At 43.6% G+C, this 15533-nt stretch overlaps 1 protein-coding gene and 1 long non-coding RNA gene across 5 annotated transcripts in view; one reads left to right on the top strand and one right to left on the bottom strand.

Moving 5' to 3' along the window:
• Positions 1–6082, top strand: part of ACSL6 (acyl-CoA synthetase long chain family member 6) — a 316002-nt gene extending 309920 nt beyond the window's left edge. For all 4 annotated transcript variants that reach the window (XM_068277434.1, XM_068277435.1, XM_068277436.1 and 1 more), the window contains one exon: positions 5473–6082. In XM_068277434.1, coding sequence (XP_068133535.1) covers positions 5473–5613 — 141 coding nt within the window. In that variant the 3' untranslated portion in view covers positions 5614–6082. The remainder of the gene's footprint in view (positions 1–5472) is intronic.
• The window catches only part of LOC137564090 (uncharacterized), a 73068-nt gene that overhangs the window by 39234 nt on the left and 18301 nt on the right, over positions 1–15533 (bottom strand). The window contains exon 2 of the long non-coding RNA XR_011030514.1: positions 9769–9850. This is a non-coding gene — a long non-coding RNA (uncharacterized lncRNA). The remainder of the gene's footprint in view (positions 1–9768; positions 9851–15533) is intronic.

The raw sequence follows: 15533 nt of genomic DNA, 5'->3' as shown, positions 1-15533 counted from the left end.
AAGCAACCATTAAAAAGAAAAAACAAAATCACATCCAAAATCGACTCGAACGGCTTGAAGAATCCCTGCAAGACAACTCCTTTTGGGAGACCTGGAAACAAATTGGCAAAAAACCCAAACAAAATAATCAGCATATCCAAAATGGCCAAGTCTGGCTACAATACTTCAAAGACCTATACAGAGACATTCCTATAAAAGAACTCAGCCCAGAACAAGTACAAATATTTAGCAAATTAAAGAACCTGGAGGAGAAGGTGAAAGATTTTCAAAACCCACTTGACACACCTTTCACACTGGAGGAAATAAAAGAGAAGATACAATCCATGAAAGGCAAAAAAGCTAGTGGTACAGATGGAATCCTATCAGAAATGATCAGATCTGGCACCCCAGAAATCCATGCTGCAATATGGAAACTATTCAACCTGGTCCTGTACGCCGGTTACTTCCCTGAAGTCTGGAATGAAGGACTCATAACTCCTATTTACAAGAGTGGAGATCGCTATGACCCAGCCAACTACAGAGGCATCTGTGTGAGCAGCACACTGGGAAAACTGTTCAACAGCATCCTGAATAAGAGAATCCTCACCTTTCTCACACAGCACAATGTTATCAGTAAGAGCCAAGCAGGTTTTATGCCAAACCATCGCACCACCGACCAAATCTACACCTTGCACACCCTTATCAAGCACCATGTACACAGACGAAGAAAGGGAAAAATATTTGCCTGCTTTGTGGACTTTAAAAAGGCTTTTGACTCAGTGTGGCATCCAGGTTTGTTCCTGAGACTCCTAGAGAGCGGAGTAGGAGGGAAAACATATGATGTCATAAAGAGCTCATACACTGGGAACAAGTGCAGTGTGAAAGTAAATGGGAAAAGAACACCTTTTTTCCTCCAGGGTCGGGGGGTAAGACAGGGTTGCAGCCTGAGTCCAACACTTTTCAACATATACATCAACAAATTAGCCTCAGCCCTAGAGGCTTCATCAGCACCAGGACTCACCCTGCATGACACAACAGTGAAATTCTTACTGTATGCAGATGACTTGTTACTGCTATCACCAACTAAAGAAGGTCTACAAGACAGCCTAGAAATCCTGGAGAAATTTAGCACAACATGGGCCCTCCCCATTAATCTAAAGAAAACCAAAACCATGGTGTTCCAGAGGAAAAACAGGTCAGCCCAGAGCCCATCCTTTATACTCAATGACTGTGAAATCAGCAGAACTGATAAATATACCTACCTTGGTCTGGAAATCAACCAATCAGGAAGCCTTAAGTCAGCCATGGAGGCCCTAAAAGCCAAAGCATGCCGAACGTTCTATGCCATCAGGAAAGAACTGTACCACCTCAAACCACCAGTAAAGGTCTGGCTGAAGGTTTTTGACAGTGTCATCACCCCAATCCTACTGTATGGAAGTGAAGTATGGGGCCCCACCACCTACCCAGACCAATCAAAATGGGAATCCAGCCCAACAGAAATATTCCACCTGGAGTTCTGCAAACACCTCCTCCAGGTCCATCGGAGTACCTCAAACAATGCCTGCCGAGCTGAGCTGGGGAGATTCCCATTACTGCTTGAGATACAGAAGAGAGTGTTGTCCTTCTGGGCCCACCTACAGAGCAGCAGCCCCGACTCACCCCACTACAAAGCCATGCTGCACAATGAAGACCAAGAAAAGCCGTGTGCACTGAAAGTCATGGTCAGCTCTATACTCCCTCCAACCCCCGACCCACAGGTCATAACAAAAGTCCAGATAAAACACACCACAGCTAAGAGCAAAGAAGACTATGTGGAAAAATGGAGGAGTGAAATAAAACAGTCACAAAAGCTAGCCATATACCAGTCTCTACAAAGAGAATATAAAATGGCCCCATACCTGGAAAAGCTGCAAAACTCTCAAGAGAGGAAAATCCTGAGTGTCTATAGATTGAGTGCTCATAACCTCGAAATAGAGTCTGGGAGACACAGACAGACGTACAAACCCAGGGAGGAGAGACTATGCCAACACTGTGAGCAGAAGACCCTTGAGGATGAAAGCCACTTCCTGCTGCACTGCCCCAAATATACTGCAACCAGGGACACTTACTTTAAGAAATTGTTGGAACTATTCCCAGACTTTTTCACACTGGAAGACGAGAGAAAAACATATATCCTACTAGGAGAAGAGGAATCCACAGTGACAATCGCTGCACACTATGTCACAGCATGCCACAGACTGAGAGGAGCATAACGGAACTGAAAACCTAAAAAATGTCCACAGACTGCTTAGCCATTTTCCCCCTACCCCACCCCCTCCCATGTCCCCTATTTGCCCTTGCTTTGGCAATACCTGTAATGAATCTTGGTCATGCCAATAAAGCTATCTTTGATTTGATTTGATTTGATTTGATTTGACTGTACACACGATGTACTGTCTGCTGAAAACCCGCCCAGCGGGAGGTGCCGACGGACCCATCGTCGGCTTCAGTATGACGTGTGTACGAGCCTTTACACAATAACTTGACCGGCTTTCCTCATTTCCAGTAGGCCAATGAATGGGGCTATTGGCTAGGTGATATATTTAAATGTTACCACAGCACTTTTCAAAGGAAATTAAATGCAAATGCATACAGTTTACATATGATGGCATATCATACACACAGCAGACAGAATGTGTGGACAAAAATAGCCTCTATCAGCTAAGATAGCCAAGATGGCTATTCTGCCCTCCAAATGTCACTCATAGTGTCACACTGGTCTATATAACTAAAAGACAATTGTAATTTTGCATGGCAAGGACACATTAGGCTAGTTGACAGTTAAACTGCACAGTTAGCAAGCAGCAACTGCTCATTCAAAAGTGGATCTACAGGAATCCTATAAACTAACCAAAGGTTGTAAGTATGCACAGATCCTGGGTGGTGGCTTAGTGTGGGCGGTGCAGTTAAAGAAAAACTACAGTGAAAATAACGTAATAAAAAAAAGTGCTTCATTTTTACAATAATTATGTATAAATGATTTAGTCAGTGTTTGCCCATTGTAAAATCTTTTAAATCCCTGATTTACATTCTGAAATTTATTACATGGTGACATTTTTACTGTTGGCAGATGATGTAGCTGCTGCATGCTTTTTTGTCAGTTGGAAACAGCTGTAAACAGCTATTTCCCACAATGCAACAAGGTTCAGAGACAGGAAACTGCCAGGACCATGGTCCTCAGAGTTTCTTGTGGGAGGGGTTTCACCACAATATCAGCCATACAGATCCCCCTGATGATGCATTTGTGAAAAGGAATAGATTTCTCATGGGAAAGGGGGTATCAGCTACTGATTGGGATGAAGTTCATTTCACGTCACGGTTTCTCCTTAACCACTTAAGGACCAGGCTCGTTTTGAGTGATCTATGCTGCGTGGGCTCTCCAGCCAGCAGTACAGATCAGGATTGCTGCAGGGCGATCAGACTTCCCCCCTTTTTTCCCAACTAGGGGGATGTCCTGCTGGGGGGGGGGGGGTCTGATCGCCGCCGCTCTGTGTGGCCGAGGGGGGTTCTTAAAGCCCCCCTCCACAGCGCTATTCCCCCCTCCCTCTCCTTCCCTTCCTCTCCTGGTCACAGGACGGTGTACCATCCTGTACCGCCTCTAATAGGCTTTAGCCTATCAGACGGCGGCGATCCCCGGCCAATCAGAAGCCGGGGATCGCTGATCTCCTTTACGGCGCCGCTGCGACAGCAGCGCTGTATGATGCAAACACAGGAGATTTCTTCCCCGCGTGTTTACATTTCCCCTGCGAGCTGCGATCGGAGGCTCGCAGGCTGTTCATGGAGACACCCTCCGTGAACTGACATGGAACATTTCGAGCGGCCGTTTACATAGAAACACCACTTCGACCTGCCGACGCCTATCGGCGTTCGGCGGTCGTTAAGTGGTTAAGGATGGTGGCTTAGTGCAGCAGCTGTGGTGTGCACGCACGCAAGCTCTGGGCAGTGAATGTGCCCGCTCAAGCTTTGGCTGACGGGGGCTCTGTGGCAGTTGTGATGTTGGGCGGCGGGGGCTCTGCAGTGGTTGTGGTGTATGATTCCATTGGGAATTAGTGGTTTACTGATGACTCCAGAAAAACTGCCAGGAAGAGAAACCGCATACTTTTTTTCTTTCTTACTATTCTTTCCACTGTTTAAAGGGAACCTGAAGCGAGTAAAATTATTTAAAATAAACACATGATGTAGCTGCAAATGAATATTACAAACTCACCTCACCATCAGTTCCTCTCAGAACCTCACCATTTTCTTCTTACAATGATTTCTTCCAGTTCTGACAATATTTTGTCAGAACTGAAATATACCAGTTGCTGTCAGTTATATATCAGCAGCTGTCAGTTACAACTGAAAGGTAATGTCCATGTTTCCCTATGGCTCAAGTGGGTGATATTACAGTTTAACAGTGTGCTGACCCGGTAGCTGTTATGGGGTAATGGCCATTTTTAAAATGGAGGATGGAGAATTCCATTGATCATAGTGGACAAATTGGATGAGTGAAAAAGGAAAGAGTTTGAGGAGTAGACTACACAGGAGGTAAGTATGGCCTGTGTATGGTTATTTTGACTTTTTATTTTCAGTTCAGGTTCTCTTTAAGTTTAAGTGTCAAAGTGAGACTCATACCCGAGTCTTCTGTGCCCACTCATTCCTACTTCAGTAAGGTGTTGCCACTATCAACATTTCTGGCCTTGTGATTCTGGTGAATAAATTGTTGGGCATCAGTCTATTGACAGATGGCCCAATGGGTGCAGCTTAATGAGGAAGTAAGAGGCAGGCAAGATGTCCATACACTGAACAGTGCAGATAGTCAGCAAAAAACAGAGTTACATATTTTAACAATTGCCAATGAAGCAGGGTTCATTGTTAAAGGGAACCTGTGCAGTGATAAAAAAATGAAATCAGGACTAACCTGGGGCTTTGACCAGCCCCCCGTAGCCTGCGAGGTCCCTCTGTGTCCCCTCCATGGTTCTGATGGTGGCTCTGGTAGGTGCGCGACTTTGGCAAAAGTCGCGCATGCGCAGTACAGTGACCTGGCCGTCCATCACCTGTGGCGTCATCATGCGCTTTGCCATAAGGGTCCTGCACGTGGTACAATCTTTCTTGTACCGCGCAGGTGCAGGACCCTTGCGGCAATGCACGTGATGATGTCACAGGTGATGGATGGCCGGGTCTCTCTATTGCACATGTGCGACTTTTGCCAAAGTGGCGCACCTACCGGAGCCAACAGTGGGACCACAGAGGGGACCGAGGGACCTCGCAGGCTACAGTGGGCTGGAGGAAGCCCCAAGTAAGTCCCGATTTCATTTTTTAATCACTGCTTAGGGTTCCTTTAAATGTATTACCACAAATGGCAAACCAAAGACCCCTTTGGCTACTTTACTGAGAAATATAATATGATATTTATAGGTCGAATATGATTTGTATGATAAACTGAAATGTCCGATCACTTTTCTTTTATCACAGGTGAAAGCTATTCACATCCACAAAGAGATGTTCACAGTACAAAATGGATTGTTGACACCAACACTTAAGGCAAAGAGACCAGAACTGCGAGACTTCTTTAAACAAGAGATTGAAGAGCTCTATGCTACGGTTTCTGTGTGACACACTGTGGACAATGTGTGTTACCATGCAAATGAGCTACAAAACATGTGAATTCTATTTTCCTTTGGATTTTAGCCTCTACAAAGCAGTTATTGTCACGGTGCTTGAATACAAGAAACAAAAAAAAATGATGAAAGAGGTTAAAATAACAGAAATATTTTACAGTATTAATAGCATGACAGTGTTTATAATGTACAGCAACAGACAGAAGACTAATATGTATAGTACAGTGTGTCAACAAAACTTCAGTAAGAGCACTTTTTCTGGAAAAAAAAATATTTTAGAAAAAAATGGAACAATAATTTCAGGAACATTGCATGGACAGTCAGATCAAAGCCCTAATCTCATTTTCTGGATTACGAGGACTTTTGTGTCCTTTTTATAGAGAACTGCATACTCAGCAAACTGTGTAAACTATTAAGGATTTACAGAGATGATTAATTTTCATTAAAATAACCATAACAATTGAGTGCCTGGAATTATTTGCTGCAATATTATATGGTATGATAAGAAAAAATAAAAAAATGGAATGGAAAAGATTTGAAACAAACAAAAAAATCTTACTTCATTAGATTCCTTCCCCCCAACATTCTTTATAAGGTACAGTAAGGTGCTACGACCCATATGCTATTAACATTTTCTCCTGGGTTTTCTCCTAAGAGATACTGTTTCAACTTCTTTTTAAAATAACTTTTCAGCACTTTGCAATTGAAAAAGTACCAAAAAGTAGGGGAAAGGTTCTGTCAAAATTATTTTGAGTACTTTCTTGCTTGTCAGAAGCTTAAAATGCATATTAAAGCTCAGGAGAAAAAAATTAATTGCATGTGGGTCCGTATTTTGTATCTGTATTGCTGGCCAAACACAGTTCTATATTTATTTATTTATTTTTACAAAGATCAGTGTTATAGAATCACATAGAACTTTTTCAGTATATCAATTTTTTTTTCGAGATTTGTCAGTTGAAAGAAAATTGAGTTTTCTTTTTTGTAAACAATCATTTTATGGATTAATTGTAAAGTTTAATTGTTTCAGATATACCGATTATAGTCACCTTAAAGAGACTCTGTAACAAAATTTTGAACCTTATTTCTTCTATCCTATATGTTCCTATAGCTGTTCTAATGTGCTCTGTCTTACTGCAGCCTTTCCTATTTGCACAGTGGCTGTATAATCTCTGTTATATGATTTAATCTTCTCTCCTCTGTCGGCTCTGTCGGGCTGAGGCAGTCAGGCTGGAATGTGCTGTGCTGCTTGTGATTGGATAGAAGCTATACACACCCTCTCCAGGCCCCCTGCACACTCTGTATGACTCACACACTGAGCTACTCTCAGCGTATTACTTGCTATGTCTTTTGCTTGTAAACACTGCTTAAGAATGGCAATTACAAGCCAGGATCGCAGCAGGGAGAGGCAGAAACAGCACAGAGGGGCCCAGGAGAACATAATGAATAGAATGGTATGCTTTTTATTGTAAGAATGTTATAGTACATATTCTCTTTAAAGAGTCACTGTAACAACGTATTAGGATGTAGCCAATTATTAAGGATAGCCACTTTTGTGTTAATTACCTGGCTTCAGCATTAGAAACACCTTTTATATTGCTGCATATTGGTATGTAACCCACCCTCCCAGTGATGCTTAGCCTAGGCTGATTAAGTGTCAATACAGCCTTGGCCCAGCAATGTAACCCAAGGGATTGGATACAGATTTCCGTCAGGTGATATCAATCTACTGTGTGCCTTTAGTTGCTGGTGGACTGGTTGGTTGGCCATTAGTTGTCAGCTGGCCACTGTTGTTGGATGTTGTACTAAGATGTTGTACTTAGTACAACATCCTTTTCCAGTTATAACAGCTTTTAAACGTGAAGCATAGCTTGACACAAGTGTCTTGCAGCGATCTACGGGTATCTTAGCCCATTCTTCACGGGCAAAAGCCCGGAATTCAGTCACATTCTTAGGCTTGCGTGCTGCAACTGCTTTCTTTAAGTCCCACCAGAGGTTCTCAATCGGATTTAAGTCTGGTGACTGCGATGCCACTCCAAAATGTTCCAGCCTTTAATCTGCAACCATGCTCTAGTGGACTTGGAGGTATGCTTGGGATCATTGTCCTGTTGAAAGATCCAACGTCTCCCAAGCCTCAGGTTTGTGATGGACTGCATCACATTTTCATCCAATATCTCCTGGTACTGAAGAGAATTCATGGTACCTTGCACATGCTGAAGCTTCACTGTACCTGCAGAAGCAAAACAGCCCCAAAGTATGATTGATCCCCTGCCATGCTTCACAGTAGGAAAGGTGTTCTTTTCTTCATAGGCCTTGTTCTTCCTCAGTTCTGATTTTGTTTCATCAGTCCACAGATCACTATCCCAAAACTTTTGTGGTTTGCCCACATGACTTTTGGCATACTGCTATTGACTCTTTTTATTCTTTGGAGACAGCAAGGGGGTGCGCCTGGGAGTTCTGGCATGGAGGCCTTCATTACACAGTGTGCGCCTTATTGTCTGAGCTGAAACTTCAGTACCCGCATCTGACAAATATTTTTTCAGTTCCTCAGCAGTCACACAGGGACTTTTCTCCACTTTGCGCTTCAGGTAGTGCACAGCAGTCAAAGTCAGCATCTTCTTTCTTCCATGACCAGGTAGCGTTTCAACAGTGCCCTTTGCCTTGAATTTGTGAATGATGCTTCCTATGGTGTCTCTTGGTATGTTTAACATCTTTGCAATCTTCTTACAGACATTGCCCTTCCTGTGAAGAGTATTCACCTCTTCTCTTGTCTTCCTAGACCATTCTCTTGACTTCACCATGTTTGTAAACACACCAGTAAATGTCTAGAAGGAGCTGAGTATCACAGTCATTTTAAATCTGCCTAATTGGTGCTTATTATGCTTGATTGCTGCCCGTTAACATCCACAGGTGTTTTCAATACCTGATCAAAAACACTTGAATGAACCTCTGTTCTTAAGAGTGGTAGTCTTTAAGGGGTTGAACAATTGTGTCAATGAAGAAATCACAAAAAAAAACATTTAATACTGTATTACAAAAACAATTGATGTCATTTTAGTTGCATTGGGTTCTAAATCTGCCTAATTGGTGCTTATTATGCTTGATTGCTGCTCATTAACATCTACAGGTGTTTTCAATACCTGATCGAAAACACTTGAATGAACCTCTGTTCTTAAGAGTGGTAGTCTTTAACCTGCTGAGCGGTCTGGACGAGCTCAGCTCGTCCAGTACCACCGGAGCCTGCCGCTCAGGCCCTGCTGGGCCGATTTGGCTCAAATAAAAAGCAGCACACGCAGCCGGCACTTTGCCAGCCGCGTGTGCTGCCTGATCGCCGCTGCAGTGCGGCGATACGCCGCATGCAGCGGCGAAAGAGGGTCCCCCCAGCCGCCTGAGCCCAGCGTAGCCGGAACAAAAAGTTCCGGCCAGCGCTAAGGGCTGGATCGGAGGCGGCTGACGTCAGGACGTCGGCTGACGTCCATGACGTTACTCCGCTCGTCGCCATGGCGACTAGGTAAGCGAAACACGGAAGGCCGCTCATTGCGGCCTTCCGTGTTACTTCTGGCCGCCGGAGGCGATCAGAAGAGCGCCCTCTAGTGGGCTTTCATGCAGCCAACTTTCAGTTGGCTGCATGAAATAGTTTTTTTTTTATTAAAAAAAAACCCTCCCGCAGCCTCCCTGGCGATCTTAATAGAACGCCAGGCAGGTTAAGGGGTTGAATAATTGTGTTAATGAAGAAATCACAAAAAAAACATTTAATACTGTATTACAAAAACAATTGATGTCATTTTAGTTGCATTGGGTTCTTTAAAATGTCCTTGTTACATTTAATTCTGAACACAATCACAAATGTACACTAAATTCCCTAAAACCCTTTACAGCATTGGGGGTTGAATAATTTTAAACACAACTGTAAATATGGCAGCCTCCATATTATTCTCACCTCGGGTTCCCTTTAAGCAATATGTATGCGTCAAGGGGTATTCAAGATGATGTTAAGTACAACAGAGGATATTTAGCAAACAAAGTCATTAGGGACATGCTGTAATAATGTAGAGAAAACTGTGCTCGGTGAGAGAAATCCATTAGCCCATTTCCACTGTTACAAGCCCGTGTCCTGTGTCAAGCCCAATGGTTGAACAATATTCAAACTTACCTTCAACTCAAGAGATGCAGCGAAAGGTGGGTTTACATGAGTCAGCCAGTAAATGCCTTGCTTGAACTAAATTTCCACTTTTCTGGAAAGAAAAAAATGAATCTTCTATGTAACTGGTTAAACAGGTAATGAGATATTATTTTCCAGTTTACAGTACTTCTTCTTGCATCTTGACAATGTGAACATACAATTCTGCTAAGTGTCCAAATCACTGCTGGCCAATGTGCCTGTTCACACTAGTATGGTGCACTCAGGCCCTTTGCACACTGGCATGGGTAACCTGCGTTGTGTTATAATTTCTTACAGCACATCGCACCACATTAACTCTGCAAGGCTCCATAGATTTACATTGCACTCACAGTACAATGTAAGTCTATGGAGCCTTGCAGAGTTAATGTGGTGCGATGCGTTGAAAGCATCCGATATTGATGCAAATTCTATAGCAGCATTACTGCTTGACCTCCACAGCGACACAAGTAATTCAAGTCAATGGTGACAGAGGTTTTTTAACCACTTGAGGACTGCAGTGCTAAACCCCCCTAACGACCAGGCCATTTTTTACAATACAGGGCTGTGCAGCTTGGTCAGGGTGCTGCACAGCCTTGCAATTTGGCACACAATTCATTTTTTCCTTCTTTTAGTGTCCTTAAAGGGGCACTACAGCAAAAAACTGTAAAATTTAAAATATGTGCAAACATATACCAAAAAGAAGTACATTTTTTCCAGAGTAAAATGAGCCATAAATTACTTTTTTCCTATGTTGCTGTCACTTACAGTAGGTAGTAGAAATCTGACAGAAGTGACAGGTTTTGGACTAGTCCATCTCTTTATAGGGGATTCTCAGGGATATATTTATTTTCAAAAGCACTTAGTGAATGGCAGTTGCTCTGTTCAACTGCTAAAAAACTGTGTAGGGAGCAGGGAAGCTGGCTAGCATCATTGTTTAAAGAGAACCTGTACTGAGTAAAATTATTTAAAATAAACACATGAGATAACTTCAAATGAACATTACATAGTTACCTTGCCATCAGTTCCTCTCAGAAGCTCACCATTTTCTTCTTACAGTGATCCCTTTCAGTTCTGACAATATTTTGTCAGAACTGAAATATATCAGTTGCTGTCCCTTTATAGTTGTTTCCCTATGGCTCAAGTGGGCGATGTTACAGTTTAACAGTGTGCTGACCAGGAAGCTGTTATGAGGTAATGGCCATTTTCAAAATGGAGGACGGAGAATTCCATTGATCACAGTGGACAAACAGGACGCAGGAGAGGAAAAATAGATTGAGGAGTAGACTACACAGGAGGTAAGCATGACTTGTGTATGTTTATTTTGACTTTTAATGTTTAGTTCAGGTTTTCTTTAAATCCTTTTTCAGGAATATCTTAATAAAGAATAAAAGCCTTGCTGAGAATCCCCTATGAAGAGATGGACTAATCCAAAACCTGTCAATTCTGTCAGATTTCTACTGCCTACTGTAAGTGACAGCATTATAGGAGAAAAGTTATTTATGGCTCATTTTACTCTGGAAAAAATGTACTTCTTATTTGTATATGTTTGCACATATTTAAAATTTTACAGTTTTTCGCTGTAGTGCCCCTTTAATAGGACACTATGCTGGAGGTAACTGATCGCTGCTGCAATCTTTTTTTTTTTGGGTTGAGGAAAGGGAGGATTTTTCCTCCCTCCGTTCTCCCTCTCCCTCCCTCCCTCCCCCTTGTGCCATCCTAATCGCCATTGGATGGCGATCGGCACTGCTCCCCGCCTCTCATAGTCATCAGCCTATGAGAGGCCACACAGATCGAGCCTCTCTAAGGGACAGCCAAGAGTCCCTTGTACAGCGTTGCATGAAATAGCAGCGCTGTACAATTGTAAACAAAGGGGAATTCTTTCCCCTGTTGGCTCTAAATAGTCTGCTAGCCGCGATCGCGGCTAGCAGGTTAATCACGAACCGGTAGGGAATGATTGCGCATGCGTACATGCATTCCCTGCCAAACTGCAGCTCCAGGAATTGACGCCAATTGGCGTTAGGCGGTCCTGGGGCTGCTGCCGTGGTACGCCCATCGGTCGCACTAGCGTTATAGCGTGCGTAACGTTTTTCGCGTGCAAACGGCTGGTTTCACACAAAAACAGCCGCGATTTTGCATGCAAATTCGTGTTTGTGCGCAAAAAACGTTACGCGCGCAAAGTGCTAGTGCGACCGTGATAAGAGTTATCACGGCTTTGTGAATCAAGCCCAATGTAACAACTGAGGAATGTAAACAAAAGATACTGTTATTTCCACTTCCATCAGATCCTAAACTGAAGGGGCTTTCCATGGCAGGACAAAGTACTGAGTTTAACTGTTTGAATGCTATTCTGCTATTTTTGTTCTATTAGGTTTAAAGCTGTAAGGAATCTTTTAGAGCAAAGAAGAAATGCTGAGTTTCAGAACATTTTAAGCTTCCAAAACCCTACTTGTTAATACTAACCTCACCCTACCATCTCCAGTTTTTCTCTTAACGCTTAACCCTAACCAATACCCTTTGTTTAACTACTTAAAGAGATTCTGTAACAAAATGTTCAGCCTTAGTTCTTCTATCCTATAAGTTCCTTTGCCTGTTCTAATGTGCTCTGGCTTACTGCAGCCTTTCCTAATTGCACAGTGGCTGTGTTATCTCTGTTATATGATCTAATCTGTTTCCTTCTGTCAGGCTAAGGCTTGAATGTGTGGAATGTGCAGGGCTGCTTGTGATTGGATAGAAGCGATACACACCCTCTGCAGGCCCCCTGCAGGCCCTGTATGACTCACACACTCTGCTTATGTGAGCCTATCACAAGCTACTTAGTTTGTTTGTAAACACTGCCTAAAACTGTTAATTACAAGCCAGGATTGCAGCAGAGAGTGGCAGAAACAGCAGAGAGGCGCCCAGGAGAACATAATGAATAGAATGGTATGCTTTTTGCTGTAGAAATTTTAGAGTACAGATTCTCTTTAACCACTTCCCAACTGAGGGGTTTTACCCCTGACCACCAGAGCAATTTTCACCTTTCAGCGCTCCTTCCATTCATTCGTCTATAATTTTATCATTACTTATCACAATGAAATGAACTATATCTTGTTTTTTTCGCCACCAAGTAGGCTTTCTTTAGGTGGGACATTATGCCAAGAATAATTTTATTCTAAATGTGTTTTAATGGGAAAATAGGAAAAAATGTGGGAAAAAATGTATTATTTTTCAGTTTCCGGCCTTTATAGTTTTTAAATAATGCATGCTACTGTAATTAAAAACCCATTAAATGTATATGCCTATTTTTCCCAGTTATAAAACCGTTTAAATTATGTCCCTATCACAATGTTTGCCGCCAATATTTTAATTGGAAATAAAGGTGTATTTTTTTCAGTTTTGCGTCCATCCCTAATTACAAGCCCATAGTTTATAAAGTAACAGTGTTATACCCTCTTGACATAAATATTTAAAAAGTTCAGTCCCTAAGGTAACTATTTATGTATTTTTTTTAAATTGTAAATTTTTTATTTTTTTTTAATTAAAAAAAAAAAATAATTGGAGAGTGTGGGAGGTAAGGAGTTAATTTTTTGTGTAAAACTAGTTTATTTGTGTGTAAAAAATGGTTAGGGTGTAGTTTTACTATTTGGCCACAAGATGGCAACAGTAACTTTTTATTTCATGCGACCTGCAAGCGTCCTTCCGGAAGCTTGCAGGAAGTAGAAAGAGGCTGGGACTTTGTTATTGCTCACAATGATCGCGCTGCTCCGCCGAGCGGCAGCGGATCATTGCGGGGCTTAGATCAACGAACGGGAATGGTTTTTCCTGTTCGTTGATCTGTGGGCGAGCGGGCGGCGGCGTGTTTACTAGCGGCGGGCGGCGTGTTTACGAGCGGGAGCGCGGGCAGCGGCGGGAGTGCGCAAAGTACGGATTTCTCCGTCCCTGGGGGTTAAAGGATGGAAAAAGGGACGGAGAAATCCGTATGGGCGGGGGTAAAGTGGTTAAGGACCTTACTGATTGAAATCTACACTCTGTTTTGATGGCTACCTGGCTGCCAGGGCATAGAAATGAATCCACCGATGCAGCTCATTCTCGCCGCTTTCGTCCCTCCTGACGATCTCGCTGCTGTCTCCCTGCTGCAGCTCACACGCTCTTCCGTCTGAGCTCTGCAGAGCCCTGTAAGCAGGTCTGGAGCCTATTTCATTGGCTCCTGACGCAGTCTATCAACGTAAGCCGCTCCCATTGGCTTACATTGATAGGCAGGGTCAGGAGCCAATAAAAGTGGCTCCTGACTGGCTCACAGAAACTCTGCCGTCATAGGGATGGTAGAGTGGGTGGCCCAGGTTCGTGAAGCACGGCGGTGATGGCGATTGCGGTGGGTATGTCGCTATTCCGCCATTTCTGGTACCAGCGGTCTCTGGTCCTTAACCACCTTACCAGTATGCCCGACATACCGCTGGCTGTCCCCAGGAGTCCCCAAGTATAATTTTAACTGATCCCATAGCTGTAACAGCTTGAGCTAGCACTAGGATAGCTAGTAGAGGTGGCCAGCATCCTCCCGATTACTGATGATCTCCCCGGTCACCCGCTAATATATTACCCAGCCTGTATCCAGCGATCGCGCAGCCTCCCTGCACATCTCCGGTCCTCTCTATGGGGAGGATTGGGTCTGTGCATAAAGTCATGACGTCGGTGACGTCATCTGCGATCCTCCCCATAGAGAAGAGAGGAGCTGTCCGGGGTGGCTGCGCGATCGCTGGATCCAGGCTGGATAATGTATTAGCGGGCGATAGGGGGGTTCATCAGTAATTGGGGGGATGCCGGCCACCTCTACTAGCTAGCCTAGTGCTAGCTGAAGCTGTTACAGCCATGGGATCAGTTAAAATTATACTTGGGGATTCTAGGCTGCAAAACCTCCTGAGCGGCGTAACGCTCAGGAAGTTAAAGGGGCAGAGACCGCTGGTACTTAAGTGGTTAACTTTATTTGGCTTTACCGCCGATGAGTAAAACATCACATCACATATCTGTCAGTGTAATTAGTGCAAGCATTTTTGTTACACCATAGCTGAGCACTGGCATTCAATTTTCTGCTCAGCTGCTAGTATTTTCAGTACTGACGCCATACAGCTAATAGTTCCAGTACAGTTAGGCTGGGTTCACACTGAACGGATGCACAATGGCACTTTCACAGTGGATGTGCTCAGGATACACTGTGTTTCGTGCTATGTCGTTCACATTACCTTCCACTGTGCTTCAGGTCCTCTTGCGTCACCATCCACCTGCTGCCATCCATTCGGTTCCGCTGTGGCTCAGGATCACTGCAGAGTAGAAATGCTGGTATTCAGATCAGAGCTCTGGCAGAGCCATATGGGGCCCCTTACTAGACTGCAAAAGACAAATGGGAATATTCCTTTCCACCAGGGAGAATTCGCATTGGTCTACCACTCAGTGAACCAATGAGAATCCTCCCTGGGGGAAGAGATTTCCCACTGTTCTGTTGCAAACCAATGGGGGCACCTTCAGCTTCTGCCAGGGCTCCAATCTGTATACCGGTGTTTCTCCTCTGCAGTGGACCCAAGAAGCAGTGATGGTGGAACTGAATGTGACAGTGGCAGGTGAGTTAAATTTGCAAAATGTATGCGGTGAATATGCTAGTGAAGGATTTGGCTTCTGTTGATTCCGTTGGCCTCCACTTTATCAGGGATCCGTATCCAAAATTATCACCTCTTGCATAAACTTGTGTTCTGCTCGTCTAAACAAAACAAACGGATCTGTTTCAA

The sequence above is a fragment of the Hyperolius riggenbachi genome, chromosome 3 (assembly GCF_040937935.1).
Source record: "Hyperolius riggenbachi isolate aHypRig1 chromosome 3, aHypRig1.pri, whole genome shotgun sequence".
NCBI lineage: Eukaryota > Metazoa > Chordata > Amphibia > Anura > Hyperoliidae > Hyperolius > Hyperolius riggenbachi.
Note: the sequence above shows the minus strand (reverse complement) of the source record. Positions and strands in the feature narration are given on the sequence as shown.